At 44.4% G+C, this 20,793-nt stretch overlaps 1 protein-coding gene across 1 annotated transcript in view; it reads left to right on the top strand.

Moving 5' to 3' along the window:
- POLR1A (RNA polymerase I subunit A) overlaps positions 1-20,793 on the top strand; it is a 70,666-nt gene that overhangs the window by 13,775 nt on the left and 36,098 nt on the right. The window contains exons 7-14 of the mRNA XM_077843153.1: positions 1,205-1,291; positions 2,442-2,547; positions 2,839-3,001; positions 5,854-6,024; positions 6,163-6,285; positions 8,780-9,010; positions 14,540-14,794; positions 18,498-18,689. Coding sequence (XP_077699279.1) covers positions 1,205-1,291; positions 2,442-2,547; positions 2,839-3,001; positions 5,854-6,024; positions 6,163-6,285; positions 8,780-9,010; positions 14,540-14,794; positions 18,498-18,689 — 1,328 coding nt within the window. The remainder of the gene's footprint in view (positions 1-1,204; positions 1,292-2,441; positions 2,548-2,838; positions 3,002-5,853; positions 6,025-6,162; positions 6,286-8,779; positions 9,011-14,539; positions 14,795-18,497; positions 18,690-20,793) is intronic.

The following is a 20,793-nucleotide window of genomic DNA, read 5'->3' as shown; positions in this document are numbered from 1 at the left end:
CAGATGTTAGGAACACAGACAAGACAGAGTTTCTGTGGTAAATACATAACATGGGAACATTGAGTAATACCTGATTTCAGTGAGTTTATCCCAGAAGTTAGTTAATTTTGAAACTACAGAATCACATTCTTTTCTTCGTTAATCATCTAAGTGCCTAGAGCACCTGGTGCAGGGTTGCCTGAGTAGCAAACCCAAGTTTGATTTTCTGACTTAGTCTCGGTGTAGCTGATAGTGCAGTGCGCCACAGTGCTCTTGCTTAATCTGAGAAACCAAAATTAATCTCCTCCTCACATCCCTGCATGATACTTATAAAAGGAAACTGAATATACTTTTACCCATAAAAATGTTCATACTCCTTTATCTCTAATTCTTCTTTTGTGTATCTTTCTGATAAAATAAAGTGTACTATTTTAGTGTATAATTAAAGTTGTTTTAATACAATAATAAACACTTCATGTGCATGAAGTTTGTTTTTTGTTTCGTCATAGTGTAACTTAGAAAATTGGGATCCACCCTGATGTCCGTATACTATAAAAGTATGGTTTAGGTCACTAGGAAACATTCTTTCAGTGGACTATCATGCAGTCGTTAAAAATGTTATGTGGCAACATGAAGAAATGCTCACTAAATGAGCAACGCACTGTACAGAATAAATCCACACTTAAGATTACAGTTATCTCAGGGGCACCTAGGTGGCTCAGTTGGTTAAGCATCTGACTCTTGGTTTTGGTTTGGGTGGTGATCTCTGGGTTGTGAGATCGAGCCCCTCATTGGGCTCCACACTCTGCAGAGAGTCTATTTGGGATTCTTTCTCTTTCCCTCTCCTCCTCCCCATCCCCTGTACGCACAGACACTCTTAGTATCCCTAAAATAAATAAATATTTTTAAGAAGGTTACAGTTTTCTTAGATACTGTATAAACCAGAGGATTGGAATATAAAGTATGTAGAATGGTAATGGAATGATGTGTGATTTAATTTTCTTTTGCTCTGTTGGTGTTATGCAATAGTTATATTGTTTCCCTTAATTTAGAAATTAGTTTAAGGGGGAAATAAATCCAGAGCTGAGAATAAGCTGTTCTAGAGATTGATTTTTGTGGTCATATTGCAGGCTTGGCAGGGTGGGGAGAAAGCATTGATAAACTCATTACAGAAGGAGTGCCTATTATTGATTTATTGTGCTTTGATTTCTCCTCTTGGCTCTAGGAATTGAGGAAACTCAATTGGGAAAACGAGGGTACCTAACACCCACCAGTGCCCGAGAACATCTTACTGCACTTTGGAAGAACGAAGGTGCTATACCAACCCAGAGAAATCGAAATGAATCTCATTTCAATCAATGGACTCATTTATCCTGCCTTATTATTTAATGTTTTCAGAGTTGTGGTAATTGTAGATGTCTCCCGAATTTAGTTCATAGGTTTGGGGCTAGTTTCTGAGTACATTGTCAAGAAATAGGCAAGAACCATGAACTTGACAACTATTGTAACAAAACCTGGTCATTAAATGACAGCTATGGGTGGGCCTCGCTTAATATAGTTTGACATCTTTCCAGAAGGTACAGTGTAACTCACCTTATTTTAAATACTCATAAATAACTTTTTTAGAAAAGAATTCTAAGGCAGTTCCTCCTATGACCCAAAAAATGAACTCTAACGTGTCTTTTTTTAAATTAAGATATTTCCATGTTTTAATTCCCTACAAAAAGGAAAGTCTTCCATTCCTCTTGCATGTATAACAAAAGCTAGGCAGTATATTCAAGCCCTCATGTCACCACCCTCTGAGAGTGCTTTCGTTCTGGAACACTGAATGCAGCTGCTGTGTAATGATAAGCACTTAAAAATGAAAATGTTGCTGAAGGGATAAGTGATGTCAGGGAAAAAAAGCACTCAAGTTAGTGTGATCATTTCTGTGGCAGGCCCTACCACTTCTATTCATTCTCTCTGTAGCTTTTTTTTTTTTTTTTTTTTTTTTTTAAGTTCACTAGAAACTTAAAAGAGCTTTGAGCCACAAAAACGATCTCTTCTTAGTAGTGTCTACATGGAGAGTTTTGTTTTATTTTTAAGAAGGCTAAGTTTTTTTTTTCCATATTTCAGATACATTTTTTATAGATGCAAAAGCTCTGTGTGTGTGTTTGTGTGTGTAAGTCTAATCGTCCAGGAGAGTGATGAGAAACAAGGGGAGGTTTTCATTCCCCATCCTTGTCCATCTCGCCCTTGGGCTAATAAGTAGAGGGGGCCCCTACACGATACCCATCCTTAAACCACCATCTCACCTGTGTGCAGGTTCTCATGCAAAGACTATTTTTAGAAAGGAAAATGTGATTTTACTCTACATATTGTCTCATATTCTGTCCCTCCCCCCCCAGTGGAATTTTTGTGGTCATTCATCCCTGCCCTACCACATAAATGTAAATGATCATTTTGGTTTATTTCAAATACAGGATTCTTTCTGAATTACCTTTTTTCTGGACTAGAAGATGTTGACATGGAGTCTAGATTCAATCCCAGTGTGTTCTTTTTGGATTTCCTGGTGGTGCCACCCTCAAGGTAATGCCCTTTAATTGAGTTTATTTCACCTGGAAAAAGTGTATTGAACAATAGAATAATGACCTCTGGGAGAGGCTTGAAGGGCCTAGCACCCTGAAAAGTAAAACAGCAGTTCCACACCCAGGTTGCAGGTGGTTGGGAGTATTTGTCCTGACAGTAGTAGCAATATTTGTTGGTTTTTGAGTGTGGTGGGTTGTGAGTGGCTTATACCAGGGATGAGCAAGAGGCTGAAGAACATGACCCTTCTTTCCTCACACTAAACAGTCCCTGATTCCATGTGTCCCCCTACAGGTATCGCCCTGTCAATCGACTGGGGGACCAGATGTTTACCAATGGCCAGACAGTGAACTTGCAGGCTGTCATGAAGGACATGGTTCTGATCCGGAAACTTCTAGCATTGATGGCCCAAGAACAGGAGCTGCCATGTGAGGTGTCAGGACCTGCCAAGGATGAGGTCAGGGCTGCCTTGAAGCTGATGTCATCAGCATATCTGCTTAGTTCTAATGCCTGCAGTGCAGATGCAAAACACTGGCAGTGCAGGGAGATGCTGGTTGTGTATGAGCTATCATTTGAGGGAACCTAAGTAATGGGGGAAAGCATGATATGAGCATGGAAGGATCTGTGTTCTTTGTTGAGTTGCTTTAATTTCGTGAGCCGATCTCCACTGTAAAATGTGTATGGTTAATGGTAAGATTTTACATATAGGTTGTTCTGGGCCATCTGCCCTCATTGGCAGTGACTGGCAGCTCTAGAAAGAAGAGTCTGCATCCTGTGGGCTCTAAGAATGTCCCTTTTGGGTTACGGTACCAGAGCCTGAGCCATCCAGCTCTGTTTTTGGCTTATTAAGATTTCTAGCATTGGATTCAGGAGAGCATTATTGTCAATTCTAGGGATTTCCCAGAATAGGACTATCATGCTTGAGGCCTCTGCTTCCCCCTCAGTAAATGATAGAGCTGGATTCAGTTTTCCTGTTTCAGCCCGACTTTCCAAGCTACTTCAGTGTGCCAAGTCTTCAGTGGGCATAAAGATGAATCAGGCACTCAGAAAAGTTGCTGAGATGACTCTGGTCCTTCCCAGCTCTGAGATGCTCTCTGGATGGAAGCAAGAAGGGCAGTCTCAGCCTTAAGTGGACAGGGCTCTCAGGCTCCCTTCCAGCTGCTGGCAACAATTCTTCTGAGTCAGGCCCATCACCAGGTGGCGCCACTCTCTGCCTGGACACATGTGCTGTGGGTTACTCATACTTAGCTCTGAACTATCCTTGGTCTTGCTTAAGTTTTCTGATCTGTCAGGGTAGGTGTGCTTTCAGAAACCTTCAGTCTAAGAGAAATGTGCCATCTGCAGGCCCTGGTCCAGTTTGGGTGGAAGGCCAGAGGATAGCCAGGACCCTTGACCAGAGCTGAGAACTTTTATTTTGATGCCCTTTGAAAATAGAGCCGCCCTTTGTTAAGAAAGAAAGGAAGGAAGGAAAAAGAAAAAAAAGCCAAGTGTCTGCAGAAATAAACAATATCTTCTCTGATTCTTAAGGTCCTTGCTACCTGAAGTCATAGTGCCTTCTTTCTTTGTGATTAACAGGATATGTTCTTATTTATTTCCCCATAAGCTCCCCACATACCATTCCTATGGTAGCCCTCTCATGGGTCTCATTAAAAGAGTAATCATATAGTCCTGAGCCAGGTAATGTCATAAACAGTGAGTTAGGCTGACAGGGCCCCTGTCATCATCTAGGTGATCATCTCTCCCTGTGAGGCTCCCTTAGCTAGAGCAGAAAATATATCTGTTCCCCCTATAACTAAAGAAGACTTATCTATTTCTTACGGTTGAGGACAAATCCACTACACTGATGGTTTTCATGGCACTTTTATTTACTATATATTCACACTGCCCCCCTCATACCTTTACCAACATGCTGACAGGTTTCTTCTCTCAGCTCACTCACTCTGCACACTGAGGGACATCCATCTATCTCTTGTGTCTTACTTAGCCAGGGGACAGGTGGTCAGACAGTGTCAGTAGGTGGTGCTGTAAGGCAGATTAAGAGCCTATTTCCTGGACAGGTAGGGAGAGAAGGAAGCAGAGCCAGGGACAGAAAAATTAAAAAGAATTGGTTAAATATTCCAGTGAGGCTTGAATTTCAGCCAGTCCCTTGACATATTTAAGTTGGGGGCTCATATTTTATCTATCTTTATTTATTTAACTTATTTTTAAAAAGGTTTTATGTATTTGTTCAGATTATATGTATACACACACACACATATATGTACACAGAGAGAGACAGAGAGAGAGTGTGTGTGTGTGCAGCAAAGACCTAGGCAGAGGGAGAAACAGGCTCCATGCAGGAAGCCAGGATGTGGGACTCAGTCCTGGGACTCCAGGATCATGCCCTGAGCCAGAGGCAGAAATTCAGCCATTGAGCCACCCAGGCGTCCCTGGGGACCCACATTTTAATTGATAACATAGAGAATAGTGTGGTGAACATTTTTCCTTTTTGGAAATTATTCCACTTGTATTTTCATAAGTGCTGTTTTTTTTCTTTTTTAAAGGTTTTATTTATTTATTCATGAGAGACACAGAGAGAGAGAGGCAGAGACACAGGCAGAGGGAGAAGCAGGCCCCATGCAGGGAGCCTGATGCGGGACTTGATCCCAGGACTCCAGGACCACAACCTGGGCCAAAGGCAGGTGCTAAACCACTGAGCCACCCAGATATCCCCTCATAAGTGCTTTCAGTGAAACAAGCTACCATGTTGGAGAAGCCCACAAGGCACATAATTGCAGGTGGCCTCTGACCAGTAGCCTCCTAGGAACTGAGGTCCCCAGCCCAGCAGCATTTGGAGAGTTGCACCCCGCCAACAACCATGTGAGCTTAGAGGTGGATCCTTCCTCAGTTGAACCTTCGGATGAGACACTAGCTCTGGTGGATTCCTTCATTGCAACCTAGGAGAGACTCTGAAGCAGAGAACCTGGTTGAACTGTACCCATATTCCTAACTTACAGAAACTGTGAGATAAACCAACTCTGTGATGGTTTAAAAAAACAAAAAACTTGCTTATAAACTTGAGTGCATTTTACTATGAGAAAAAGGCTGGTATACAGCCCATTATACATTGGGTCTGATGTTTTGTTGATACAAACTGACAAGATTGATTTATTAGCACTTTTGCCGATGATCTGTTGGGTTCAAAAGACATAAAGGTAAACTCCAGAGCTCATCATTTGTCAGAGCGAGAGTAAGAAAGAAAAGCAAAACCCAGCTTGGCCTTTTTGAGGTTTTTCCATCATGCCTGTTTTCTTGGTCATGTCTTGCCAGGAAAAAGACTCCTCGATTGCTCTGGACCGATCCTTTTTGAGCATGCTTCCAGGCCAATCCCTCACAGACAAACTTTACAACATTTGGATTCGTCTCCAGAGCCACGTCAATATTGTGTTTGATAGTGAGATGGACAAATTAATGGTGGAGAAGTACCCTGGCATTAGACAGGTGAGAAGTACATTGGATCCCCAATGCTAGCTGAAGGGGTTAAATAATAAATGTACATGTATTGAAACAAATAATAAGTATACTTGACTTTTTCTTTTTTTTTAACGTTGCTTTCTGTGGACTTTTTCCCTCCTAAAGATCCTGGAGAAAAAGGATGGTTTATTCCGAAAGCATATGATGGGAAAGCGAGTGGACTACGCCGCCCGCTCAGTCATCTGCCCAGACATGTACATTAACACCAACGAGATTGGAATTCCCATGGTATGTGGGGAGGGGCTTCACTGGCTACTGTCGGGTGGCTGGAGGGGATGTTGAAGGCTGGGGAGGTATGCAGCCGACTGTGGTGGCTTGAGTGGGGACAGCTTCTGCTTCTTCCTGAACAAGCTATTTGGAGGGGACATGAGGCTGTATAATGGTGCTGCTTTCACTCCTTGTCAAATCTCCATACACCCACCAACAAGGAAGACCCACGTCCTGGGCAACCAGGGAGCCATCCAAAGGGTGTTCCACATCTCCACATGTATGTCTTCCCCCTGCCTCTCAGAGCCTAGTCTCTACATCTTCCCAGTCAAATTGATCTCATGACAGAAATGAGGAAGAGGCCAAAGGGGATTTCCACTCCAGGCACTTGCCTGGCGTTAGCAATCAGGAATGTGTGCCCATAGTTGCCAAGCACAGGAAGGGGAGAGAGCCCCCCAGGGAGGGCTGTGTGCGTGTCATCCATCCTCCCGGTTCCTTCGGGGTAAGCGGTTTGCCCCATCCACCCATTAGTGTTTCCTCAGGGAGCCAGCCTCCTCTCACTTCCCCGCCCATTCAAGCTATGTTGCTCATTAGCAGCGCTTTAATTGGCTTCCTCCTTAATGGGCCTTGAGGTCAGTAATATGAAGATGGTTTAATTCCCTTTGTGGAGAGTCTCAGTTCCTCGCACACTGCCCCCTCAGCTGCTCTCAGGGGAATGCTGGTAATGAGCGGAGCTCAAGTGTTCTGATGGCCTCCTGCATGCTCACTGCCTCATCTCTCTTAGGCACCCTTGGCTCCCTAGGCAAGGACACACGGGTGAGAAGACAGGAGTCAGAGAAGGCTAAGTCCTGTCCCCACCAGCTCCTAGAACCATAGGTCTTTCCATCCAGAAGCTTGGGTCAGGTGGCAGGGAAAGGCATTGTGAAGCCCAGTGGAGACTTTCCTGAGTCTGAGACCCTGGGAGAAGGGGCCCATTTATTGTTCGTTGCTTTCTTTGGACGGAAGACATGGGCTACCCCTATAGGCTTTGGTCTCACAATGCCTTAGAGCATCCCAGCTTTGAGAGAGACCTTTAGTGCTTCCTCTTTATACCTTCAGGGGTACCAAGCCTCCCTTTCTTGGTTCTGGGTTCATTTTATAATGCCTTCTCCCAAGGAAGACTCTGAAGTTATCCATCTGCCCACCTCTGGCCTGTTCCAGGTCTCAGGGCCATGGTGGCCAGAGGGTGAGGGGGTGGGGGTGGTGTTACAGGATGGCTGTGAGGAACTGACTATGGAGACTATCTCTTGGTCCCTTGTGGCACACACTTCCCATAGAGCACTGTGGAGGAGAGGACCTGAAATAAGTTTGGGGAATAAGCTAGAGGTTAGCAGTGAACCAGACAGACTACAGTGTCCCCTGAGAAACTTCCATTCCAGTGGTGAAGATGAATAAATAAATACCTAGGAGCATAAACATTCTGCCAGGCAGTGGTCAGTGCATTGGCTAAAGTGGAACAGGTGATAGGGAAAGGGAGCGCCTGCTGGCTGGGGTTGCAGATAAGGCCCTTCTCAGTGTCATCCAGGCAGAGACCTAGATAAAGAACCTGGACAGAATCCAACCAGGTTCTTTATGTAGGACTCCTCAGAGGCTCTGATATAGTTAAGTGCATTTGGAAACATCAGAGGGTTTATGATATTCAGCAGCTTATAAACTCACTTAACCAGAGAACTCATTTTTCTTGGAGTATATTGCAGGTCTAGCATTAAGTGGAACACTGCATTTTCTCATGTATTAAGAGACCAAATCAGTTTCATTTCAAGCTCCACCTTGATTGTAGTGGCAGCTAAAACTGCTGGGTAGAGACTCCAATACCATGTCTGGGCTCAGCTCAGGGCAAAGGCCACGATCACTTAGTGATGTCTGCTAAAGCGGAGGGGGCTGTGGTATGGTACTTAAGAGCAGGTATTGGCACTTCTCTCAATCTAGTATCCCATTCCACGTTCCCTTTGGGGACTACGAATTGATCAGTGTGTGAGGAAATGATAAAATTTTAGAATGGGTTAAAAAATTCTAATGGGGATCTCTGGGTGGCGCAGCGGTTTAGCGCCTGCCTTTGGCCCAGGGCGCGATCCTGGAGACCCGTGATCAAATCCCACGTCGGTCTCCTGGCGCATGGAGCCTGCTTCTCCCTCTGCCTGTGTCTCTGCCTCTCTCTTTCTCTCTCTCTCTCTCTTTGACTATCATAAATAAATTTAAAAAATTAAAAAAACATTCTAATGTATCAACCAGAACACGCAGATTATTCTCTTCAGACAGACAGCTAGGAAAGGAGGCCCAATCTATTCCCTTAAGGCTTCAAGGCTAGAAAAATGCCTCTGTGGAGAAGATAGGATGTTGCTTACTCCCTAAAGGACCGTTGTGGCAAAGCATCTCCTTGTCTTGGGGAAGAAGTCACACAGCCTGTTGAGTCAGATTTTGAATTGGTACCATCTTTTCTGCCTACGCTGAATTTTCATACCCACTCCATTTCCAGGTGTTTGCCACAAAACTGACCTATCCTCAGCCAGTTACCCCCTGGAATGTTCAGGAACTGAGGCAAGCAGTCATCAATGGCCCCAACGTGCACCCGGGAGCCTCCATGGTCATCAATGAAGATGGCAGCCGCACAGCTTTGAGTGCTATCGACCTGACACAGCGGGAAGCCGTGGCCAAACAGCTCCTGACACCAGCCACGGGGGCACCTAAGCCCCAGGGGACAAAAATTGTGAGTTGTGGGCAGATTTGCTCAGCGGCTTGGCCAGCACCTATCCAACTCCCTTGTGACTGCAAATCATGAGTAGCTGACACAAGAATCTAGGAGCTGTTCTGCCTCCCCCTATGTGTGCGTATTACTTAGGGGCTTCACGGTGCTTACTTGCTCTCCCCAGCTGGAGCTGGAGTTCCTAGGATCTTGACACCATGATTAAAGCTTCATTTGGCTGTCCCATGTCATGCAGCACAGTGCTGGGCACACATCCAAGGCTCAAGAAATGCCCTCTAATAATAACTCAGTTGTGGTCCGGAAGCAAGCGAATTTGCTGTCCTTAAGCAGGGCGACTCAGAGTGTCCTCAGATCAGCAGAGGCAGTAGCATCCCTAGAGCTGGTGAGAAATGCACATTCGCCCTCTCCTCCCCACCTCCACAAAAGGGATTAGAATCTCTGGGGATGAGGCCCAGGAATCTGCATTTTAACAAGCACTTTAGAGGGTTCCTCTACATGCTAATTTTGAGAACTGCCCTAAAGGAAGGAAATGTCCTGTGTGATATGTCCCTAATAACTGATAACCCCTGGATTCCATCTGATGCTTCATTTTCTGACAGTTGCTCATGGCTGCCCATGGTACAGTGTTAAAGGTTCCTAAGGCTTACTTGGGCTCCACCAGAAAGAACACATGATTGATTAGCTGGGGGCATGAAGTCAGTGGGTGACATCATTTGTGTCCTGTTAAAAATAGCCATTTCTACTGGGGGGAGCATAATAAGTGACCCCTAACCAGGCAGTAGTGGCAGAAGTTGTTGAGATGTCAAAAAGTATACGTTTAAAAAAACAAAACAAAACGAAACCTTAGTTTGGGTTTGCCCAGGATGACTGTCAAATAGGTGAAGGTGATCTCTAGGTTCCCCTTTCTTGGGGTCAAGTCCTATTTTTTATTCACCAGCAGAAACCCTTGACCAGACTCAAAGATATCTCAAAAAATCCATAAGATGGATTCTTATTCAGGTTTAGTTTTTGTGCCTGGTGTTTTGGAAGGAGCTTTGTTACAGATGGTGGAGAATTCAAGGTGTATTTCACGTAACTTAATGGTGAAGCAAGATAAACATGAAGCTGTCTTCATATCAGCTCAAGCCAAACGTGCCAAAGTCTCATGGTCAGAAAACGTGAGGAGAGCAGAGTGGGGTCAGGCTGTACAGAGGACCCACTGCTCTCTCCTCCACTGCACTTTGCCAGTCATCGCAGACAAAGTCCCACTACTCTGGAGTTCACAATGGGTGGGGGCACCACCAGGGAACGTGTGGCACCATGGCTCTGGTGTGGTGGATACAGTAGGAAATTAGCAATGGAGGCCTGTGGCTTTATGTGCTTCATGTTCAGAAAGAAAGGCGGCTGAGAGGAATATGCAGGGTGGAAGGGCAGGGAGGGCCTGGCGTCATCGGAAGGCAGGTGAGGGCCAGCCAGAGGGCTACAGGGAATGCACATGGCCCTGTGAAGTGAGGTGATGGTGGGGAATCTAAAGGCCCATCTCCTGTGAAAGGTGGGTATGTGGGACTTAAATAAAGGGCCATAGAGTTAGAAAAGAAGATTTTCAGAGTGTTAACCTCTGAGCACAAAGTACAGTGTGGGAGCAGGAGGAAGGCAGGGTGGACCGGGGAAACTGAGGGAGCAGAGATTGAAGGGCCGGGCCACCTCGTTTGGCATCTGCATCTGTTTCCCACGTGTTCATATGGCTCCTCCAGATCAAGACCAGCCCCTGGGTATCTTCGGCTCTCCCAAGGGCACTTGTTAGATGCTCCGGAAGTTAAATATGATGATTGAGAAGAATGAGGAAACCACGGGAAGGCACATCTGATTTATCCAAATGAAGGTCACTTGTGACGCAGGAGAGCAGTTTGAACAGTGGGAGGACCCAGGCTTCAGAGCTCTTGTGAGGCAGCGAAGCCAGCAGCTAAGAGCATTTGAGAGCTAAGTAGAAGGATACCAGATTTCTGACGTGACAGGAATGTGAGGATGAGGCAAACGCATGGAGAACTTACACGGCTTTAGCTATGTCTGTAGGGTCAGAGGTGAGCGGGTATCCAGAGCTGAGGAAAGGGAAGGTTGGCCTGCTGCCACATGCTGCTCAGTTCCTGGGAAGTGACTGAAAGGAGTTCTGAGCAGTGGCTAGGTTGAATGGGGTTGGCCTGGTCACTAGTCTTTCAACTTAGATTCCAGAGTCCCTGCTTCCTCTTCTAGCCTCACTTCTCAGCTTACCCTCCTTACACTCCTGCTGGCTACTACCCCCACCATCACCACCACCACTGGCAATGCAGAGTCCTTCCCCTTTGGGCCTCGCATGTGTGCCCCCTCCTGGATCACTTTGCTCCCCACCCCCATCCCCCAGCCTCCCTGGCAACTCTTTCTAATCCTCCCGGTCTCGACATCGAAGCCCTCATCCTCTTGGGACGGGGTCTGTAAACTTCTCCGGCGAAGGACTAGATAGTAAATATTTTGGGCTGTGTAAACCATACAGTCTCTTTGCAGCTGGCCAAACATGCCTTTTAGTGTCAGAGCCGCCATAGGCAGTACACAAATGAATGGGTCTGGCCATGCTCCCAGAAAACTTTTTACAAAAGCAAGTGTCCTGCTTATGTGCCATAGTTTGCCACCCTTTAAACTTGTATGAAGTCCATCCCCCATTGTGTTCCCACTACACCCTCATCCCTCTCCACCTCTTGTTCTCATTGTGTTGTGTTGTCACCACGTGTGTACCCATTCATCCATCCTCCCTCCAATTCCTAAATACCGTGAAAGTGTGGGCAGGGTGTTCTGCTCACCACTGTCCTCACACCCAGTGTCTAGGAGGTACTCAGGAAACCCCTGTGGAGTAGGTGGATCCAGGCTGAGATGTGGGAGGCTCTGAGGTAGGAGGGCCCTCGTTAGACCTGATAACCCAGGGGCAGAGATGGGAACAGACTATGAAGGAAAAGTCCTTACATCAGGACCTGGGGACTCAAGATGATTATTTTTATTTTCCAAGATCTTAATAGCACTACACACACTGCTTACTTATGTAATCACATACACATGTACTTCTAATTTTTTGGCATTTTTAAAAGTTAATGGGTCACATGTAGATCGGGACCAGGCTCAGAGGCTGGGGGAATGTGACCAGGAAGGAGAGAGCCAGGTCCACAAAAGGAGGAGAAGGGAAAGGATGACTGACAGGAGCCATTTCCCCTGGGAGGTGTGAAACCTCTGTCCCTTCCTCTGGGCCTTGTAAGTCAGGAGGAGGTGGCCAGGACAGCTGAGTCTCATTTCCCAGCGCAGCAGCCTGCCAGAAGCCGCTCTTTGGCTCTGAGTCGCCTCTGAAAACTCTGACCCGGGCACTGGGGCATGCTAATTTTCACTGCAGTATTTATTTAGAGACAAGAGAAAGGAAGGGCCTCAGGTTTGGGTTGGCGAGGGGAGCTCCCTATGCTCCAGGACTTCTGTTTGGATTGGCCAGCGCCTGCCAGACTGGCCTGTGTGCCTTCCCAGCTGTGGGGTTTGCTTATGCTGGAGGATGTCTTGAATTTACAAGACTCAAATCAGAGGCCCATCCTGGGGTTTTGGGCCTGGGCCACAGGTCTGGGCAGTTTCTCCCTGGAGAGGCTAAAGAAATAAGACTTTGAAGGTCAGCTCAGGCTCTGTGACGTGCCCTGGGCAGACCCTCATGGGAATCCGCAGGAGTTTGGGTCTCCTTGGAAACATGGATGTGGGGGCAGAGAGGGGAAGGTTTGAATTCCTTGGAGAACAGAAAGACTGCCTCCTTGCTAAGTGCTTTTAGGACTGCCTTTTAGAATTTCAGGGTTTTGCTCCCTGCTTGTCTGATGTGGAGGAAACTCTCAGCTCGGCTGAAAATTTGCAGTGGGCTGGTGGGTGGGGAGGGTCTTTTGTTTACTTCTAGCCTGTCTCTGTACCCACATTTCCGGTTCAGCTTCATAAATATGGATAACACAAGAAGAGACTAGACTTGGAGTAATGTGTTACCCCCAGCCTGCTGCCTGCTGTGATTTAGGGGTACTTGAGGGGCAGGGGTCTGACCCAGTCTCCATATGCTGCAGAACAGTTGGGGCATAAGCTCCTTCATGCATTCACTTCTTGAAATAGCATTTATGTCCATCATTTAGGATGCCCAGTAGTTGATCTAAGGGGAGATGAAGGGCAGCATGAGGCTTAATGAGCCCTCCACTGAAGTCGGCTTTGTAGGCAGTAGCATTCTCTCAGGAGGACGTGACCAATGGTGTGGCAGTAAGGGGGGAACATGTGAACGGTGGCTATCTCTAAGGAGTAAGGTTACTTGTGGTGTTTATTCTGTTCTCTAAGTTTGTCTGTATTTTCTACTTCTTCTCCCACAATGAGCATATCACTTGGGCAGTAGTTCTTGCTTTCCTTAAAAATAGTGGAAGATCTTAAAAAAAAAAAAAAAAAAAGTATGGAAATGATCCATGCTCATCATCACAGGAACTAAGATGGGTGGTGGTAAAGGTGTACTCTGTGCCTTACTCCTTTCCCACTTGCCCTGGCCCCTGTGGAGTCGGTGGTAACAGCTAGGTAAGGATCCAAGAAGCCTTTTCCCCCGTTTATATAAATGCATACAGAATTAAGTTGGGTTTTAAATTGCGTCCTCCTGTCACCTTAGATGACATATGGATTTTTTTTAATTGAAATACATTAGTCCCATCACTTCCGGACTAGCATAGATTTATTTCAGCTTTTTTCATCGTTGCATAATATTCCATGTATACCCGTGCTGCTTCTGTGGGGCAGTTCGAGTTACTCCAGATTTTTCCACTGTAAACACGGCTGCTTCAACATACGTGTTTATATGACTTTACATTGGTGCTTTTTTTCCTTGTGAAACACCAAAAGGAAATGAGTTTTAAATGTTCTTAAATCTACTGTCAGATTGCTTTCCCGAAAGACTATGGCAATTTAAATTTATTACTGTTTTAAGTGCAAAAGAATGTTTTCGGAAAACATTGAACTGGGAATCAGAACCCTGTGTTCCAGTCCTGACTCTACCTTTTGAGGTTGGGTGAAGTGGTTCTAAACATGGGATTCACTTTTAGAATAACGTACTCCCATGTGACCGCGGCAGAGGGGGATGCCAGAGGTCTGTCAGGTCCTTTCAAGCCCGGGGTGTCACAGTTATGTGCAGGTGTGCTGTCCTCAGATGCATCCATTTTCTTTCCCTAGACCAATTGCCAGAGGAATCCAAGACTCTGGAAAGGCCATGCCTCTCTGAAGAAGACAGAGACTACTGAAAGGGGCCTGGAGCCTCATCTGTGTGTGTCTCTGAGCCCAGAGCCAGGATCAGGGCTATGCTGAGCTACTAGCTATTTCTCAGAGATTTCTAGGGTTTCACTCCAGACTAAAAATTCCCCTTTGATCCGGATGAGTAAAACACAAGATGGACAGAAGCCACACACATACCGGGCTGAGGTGAGCCCAGGGAATAGTAGTGATGATGCTAAAGTTATCCCTACACCCCCTTTTCTCCACTCTTCCCCCCAGGTGTGCAGGCATGTGAAGAATGGGGACATCCTCCTGCTGAACCGGCAGCCCACCCTACACAGACCCTCTATCCAGGCACACCACGCCCGCATCCTGCCTGAAGAGAAAGTCCTGCGGCTCCACTATGCCAACTGCAAGGCATATAACGCTGATTTTGATGGAGACGAGATGAATGCCCACTTCCCCCAGAGTGAACTGGGCCGGGCTGAGGCCTATGTCCTGGCCTGCACAGATCAGCAGTACCTTGTTCCCAAGGTAAGTCTGACCTTGAGGCTGTTGTATGGTCATCGCTGGTACAACTTGACACTTTAGGTCTGGGCTCTTGCCAGCTCCTAGGATCAGTCATCTGCCACCCAGGGCAGCAGGCAGTGGCCAGGGGCTCCAGGCACCCAGCACTTCAGCCTCTTGCACACCAGCACTCTATTGTGGCTCATGCTGGATCAACTGTTTGAGTTTAACTCTCATTCTCTTCTCTGCCCATTTCAGCCAGTGCTGGATTAGTGAAGGTGCTAAATGTAGGAAGAAGGGATTAAAGGTCCACTGAGGACCCTTGGAAGTTAGAATCATAATTTTACTAACTTGAAAATGGACTTTTTGTCTTTTCACGTAAATAACAGTCAAGACTGTCATTATGGCAGCGGTAAAAGCAGTAAAACCACCTATTGAGCACTCCCTGTGCAGCAGGCACTGCGGTAAGCTATTGGCAGACATTCTCTTATTTCGTCCTCACAATAGCCTTTTGAAATAGATGGCGATTTTCAGATGAGGAAACACGAATGAGTGGCTTTCCAGGCAGGACTTGTACTCAGCACCTTTGACTCCCAACCCCATGTGCTCAGCATCATGTGTTAATAGCCTCACTTAACAGAGGCAAAGCTGGGGCTGGATGAGGCCACATAGCAGTAAGTGGATCCCAGAACTAAACTGGCTCTCTGACTCTAGAGGCAGTGTCACATTTCACCACAGGCGACACTAGCAGGGAGCAAAAACAGATGGTTCTCTTTAGGCTGGCAGAGTGACCTGTGGACATTGGGGCATTGGAATAGGGATTTGGGGTGTTCTGAAGTTCTCAGACCAATGAAACTTGAATGTTCCATATTTCATTTTGATTGAATAAAGTGAAGCAAGGGCTTCATGCTTACACTATGTCCTTAAAAGGGCTACCTTGTTTAAATCCTAATGTGCCTCATTATGTGCTCGCATGCCCACGAATTTTACGTCAGGAGACGGAACACAGATAAATAAGCTTACGTTAATAAATTAAGTTCTTGGAGGGAAGAAATTTCTAAGGGATGACTCAAGGGTTCACTTCCACTTTCCATCAGTTTCTTTAGTCAGAAGTACAGAGATTTTGATTCTTGGTAAATTTCATTTAGTCCTTAGTGTAAAAGCTAAGAAGTGGAATCTATTTTTACTAATGGTTATAAAAATGCAGCATGTTCTAAACTACTTTGGTGGTAAAGTCCTAAGAGAACAGGAGCTGGCTTTGTTAAACTAGGAAAGTCATTTTGTGGGGCAGAGGGGGTAACTTTTTTTTTTTGATGTATCTTTATTTTCCTTATTGCCATTTGCTTTCATTCATTATCTGATTTTTTGTTTCCAGGTCTGTTCCTGGATTATCCATAGTACCCGATTAAAGTACATTTTATTTTATTGTTTGTGTATTTAGTAGAGTTGCATGTTGTTTTCTTAAAATAGGAGGTGAATGGAGCTTGAGCTCTTTCTTTCCTGAGAAAATAGTTAAACTTTTCATTGATGTGGATTTTTTTCTTCCTCTGTTTATGGTATTTTTTGAGGGCCAGTGTCTTGTGGAAAGTTTTTTTTTCTTTTTTCTTTTTTTCTTAAGATTTTATTTATTTATTCATGAGAGACAGAGAGAGAGTGAGAGAGAGAGCGAGAGAGGCAGAGACACAGGCAGAGGGAGAAGCAGGCTCCATGCAGGGAGCCCGACGTGGGACTCGATCCTGGGTCTCCAGCATCAGGCCCTGGGCTGAAGGCTGCACTAAACCACTGAGCCACCCGGGCTGCCCGAAAGTTTTTGTTTTTTTTTTAAACAAAGTTTAAGAGTCTTCTGACTCTACTTAGCTAGAAAATTCAAATCACAGAATACCCTAATTCTCAAAGTATACTGACCAAAGGCATTAATTGTGATGTCATTTTGCTATGATATTAAGTGGAATAGGATAGCTAACATTTATCTGGGTTTTTGATTGAGAGATGGTCTTTCTGATCCTAAGTGGGATTTGGGAAATCCAGAATTATAAGTAGGTCCTTAGTAAGTTGCTTTAATCAGCATTCTTTCCTACAATTTATGATTATTGCACTGAAAGCAATTTAGCCATTAAGGTAATTTTCTAGTCATAGAAAAATCTGGGTGGAGAGAGGAGAAGGCACTGAATAGATCACATAACTTGTAATTGTGTTCTTTAAGGGAAGAAAACAGAAGGAAAACTTTTTATCTGCCCCCAAAGACTGTGGGATGAGGCAAATGCGTAATACTGGTTTGGGTTTTCCCTCCAGCAAAATAAGACCTTGTCTTTGGAATAAGATGCAGAGTATAATTTTTTATTAATGTTCTTAGCTCAAAGCCTTTGTAAGGGGCTATGTGCACCATCTGACCTTGCCTAGTCTATTCAGCCCGTCTATAATAATTGTCTCTGAGTTTATATAGAGCTCATTGCCACAGTATGTACACTATTTGACAAGCATCCTTTTTATCCTTTGAATTAGTACGTGTGGTTAAATTCCTGGCACTTCTCCATGGCTGCATTTGTGAGTTCCTTTAGCCTTAGTTATGAAACCTGCCATAATATTGGATAGTATTTAACAAGTAACCAATTGATAACAATCTTTAGATCCAGGGCACAGATTTTCTCCAGTTCTCATAAACACCAAAAAGTTTGCAAACACTGCTTCTTAGAATATGTCAGTGGGCATAGCTATTTTTACATTGGTGTGCCTTGTGTTGCCATAAACACAGACCTCCAAATAAGTTACAGGAGACTAGGGCTTAGAAAGTCTATGAAAAGTTTTAAATTAGATGAATGCACTGGGGTTTACATAAAATCCCTTGCTTGGGCATCTGATAGACAACTGCCCTTATTAGAGGACCCACCATGAACATGTGCAGCGTTGTGAAGAGACACTCGTAAGTGGGCATTCTTCTCTTATATGGTCATGCACATTAGGACACCCTCAACCCTCTCGAGGTTCCTCTGCCCGAACTCCCACCCTTTAGAGAGTGGACTCTAAGTCACTAATACTCAGGGCTTTATAATACTGCCCCTGAAAGATAATTTCTGACCATCCTCCTGCCTCTAGTCTGTATGATAACCCTTGTTTTTTTCCTCCATGATATTTAAAACTCTTTGTGATAATGTATTCATCCAGTCATTTGTTGGCTGTCTAGTTCTTCCTCACCATAAAGAATCAATGTCTGTTGGGTGCACTAGAGTAGACTGGAGGGCTAACCCAGTGCCTGGGCATATAGTATTCTCTCAATAAATATTTATTGACTGGATGACTAGTTTAGAGGAGAAATAGGCCAGAAATGTGTGAAAAAATACTAAAGCATAAAACCAAAATATAAAAGCAAGAATGTAACAAACTGTAGCCAGACCGAATTTATGTGAAGATGCCAAAAATATGCTGGAGTAACTAGAACCAGATGAGATTATGGAGAGGAGGTGTAGGGAACTGGATAAGTTTGGAGCTGTCTTGATCTAGAACAGTAGGCAAATGGTAAAGGTGGAAGCCAGCCAGGAAGCCTAGGTCATGTGCTTTAGGAGGCAGTTTGCTCTCCAGCTGGGAGGCCCAAGCACAGGCCTAGTGAAACCGGGGCAGGACAATACAGGGGTATAAGGGAGGGCTCTTGCTAGTATGTGGCTTCCAAGCAGATGATTAGGAATTAGAATGTGTTTTCATATTTGCCTTCTTTCTTACCTCATTTGGTTTGTAGGATGGCCAACCACTGGCGGGGTTGATCCAAGATCACATGGTTTCGGGTGCGAACATGACCATTCGAGGTTGCTTTTTCACTCGGGAGCAGTATATGGAGCTGCTATACCGAGGGCTCACAGACAAAGTGGGGCGCGTGAAGCTCTTTCCTCCTGCCATCCTGAAGCCCTTTCCACTGTGGACAGGAAAACAGGTAATTGGGAGAAGAAGAAAAAGGAAACAGACCACTTGTGTAAAAGATTTCACCCCCAGTAGAGTCCAGGCCAGACATAGAGAAATGGCAGATCAGATGATCTGGAACTGAACCCACAGAATTGCTGAGATATGCCTGTGTGATCTATAAGACTTTCTCTTTGGTGGGGTTCCTGGGTCTGGGGGGTTTTACAGGAATGTCTACTAAGAGTGGACTGCACAGTGTCTGTCCTCAATGTCCTCATAATGCAAATGTGGTGGGTTTAGGCAGTGATACCCATGATGTTGATGGTGGAAGTAGTATTTTTGTTGGTAGGGGGCAAGTGCTTTACATCTGTTATTTTACTTAATCCTCACAACCAACCTGCAGAGACCATTATTACTATCACCATTTAGCAGACAAGGATACTGAGGCTTTAGAGAACTTAAATGACATGCCCAAAAGTCTATAGGAGACAGATTTGGAATTCAAACCCAAGATTCTTAACCCCTAAGACATCATGCTATGCTTCCTGTCAAAGTAATGAAATAATGATGTAGGTGTTGATCAAATAATGAGGGTTCAGTAGAGTGTGTGTTTCTGCTGTTGCCTGGGTCTCCAGGTTCAGCCTTGAGGCCCAACTCCTAATCAGCTGTGTGACCTTGGCTCTGTGGGCCTCCTTTCTTCATCTAAAATACAAAGGATTCAGGGTGATGATCTCTAAGGTCTCTTCCCACTCAGTAGTTGTTGAAGTCTGAGCACCTGTGACCTGACTGATTTTTAGTTGTTAAACCAACCTTGCATTCTGGAATAACCCTTGTTATAAGATATTACCCTGTCTATATATTTTTTAATTCAGTTTACTCAAGTTTTGTGTAGAATATTTTTGTGTTTGCGTTTGTGAGGAATACAAGCAAACCTCATTTTATTGCACTTTGCTTTATTATACTTTCCAAATACTGTGTTTTTTACTCATTGAAGGTTTGTGGCTACCCTGTGTTCAGGCAGTTTTGTATGTTTATGTTCATTTTTCATTGCATTTATTGGTGCCATTTTTCCAGTAGCATTTGCTTACTTCATGTCTCTGTCACATTTTGGTGATTCTCACAAAATTTCAAACTATTTCTTTACTATATTTGTTATGGTGATCCGTGATTAGTGATTACAACTCAAAGCTCAGGTGATGGTTAGCATATTTAGCAATAAAGTAATTCAATTTAGTTAACATATAGTGTATTACTAGTTTCAGAGGTAGAGTTTAGTGATTCATCAGTTGCATATAACACCCAGTGCTCATTATGTCCCGTGCCCTCCTTAATGTCCATCACTCAGTTACCCCATCCCCCCATGCGCCTCCCCTCCAGCAACCCTGTTTGTTTCGTATGGTTAAGAGTCTTTTATGGTTTCTCTCCCTCTCTGTTTTTATCTTATTTTATTTTTCTTTTCCTTCCCCTATGTTCATCTGTCTTGTTTCTTAACTTCCACATATGAGTGAAGCAATAAAGTATTTTTTAATTAAGGTATATATATAGGGTTTTTAGATGTAATACTAGTTAGTGTGCACTTCATAAACTACAGTACAGTGTAAACATAACTTCTGTATGTGCTGGGAAACTAGAAATTCATTTGACTCACTTTTTGTTACAGTTGCTTTATTGTGGTGGTCTGGAACTTGACCCACAGTATCTCTAAGATATGCTTGCGTTGATCTGTAGTTTTCTTCTCTTGTAATATCTTTGCCTGGTTTTGGTATTGGGGTAATGCAGACTTCATAGAATGAGTTGGGAAATACTTCCTCTTCTTTGGTTTTCTGTAAGTTTGTGTATATTGGTACTATTTCTTTTTTTCTTAAATGTATGGTCAAATTAGCCAAAGAATCCATTTGGAACTGAACTTTTCTTCATAGAAAGATTCTTTAATTAAAATTTCTATTTTTCTAACACATCTATAGGGCTCTCGAGGTTGTCTGTTTCTTCTTGAATGAGCCTCAGTACTTTGTTTTTAAAGGAATTTGTCCCATCTCATAAGTCATTGAATTTATGGGCATAAAATAATTCATAATATTCTTTTACTGTTCTGTTCTATCTATAGACTCTATAGGTGTGTCAACTCTGTCATTTCTGAT

This window comes from Canis aureus, chromosome 12 (assembly GCF_053574225.1).
Source record: "Canis aureus isolate CA01 chromosome 12, VMU_Caureus_v.1.0, whole genome shotgun sequence".
Classification (NCBI taxonomy): Eukaryota; Metazoa; Chordata; class Mammalia; order Carnivora; family Canidae; genus Canis; species Canis aureus.
Note: the sequence above shows the minus strand (reverse complement) of the source record. Positions and strands in the feature narration are given on the sequence as shown.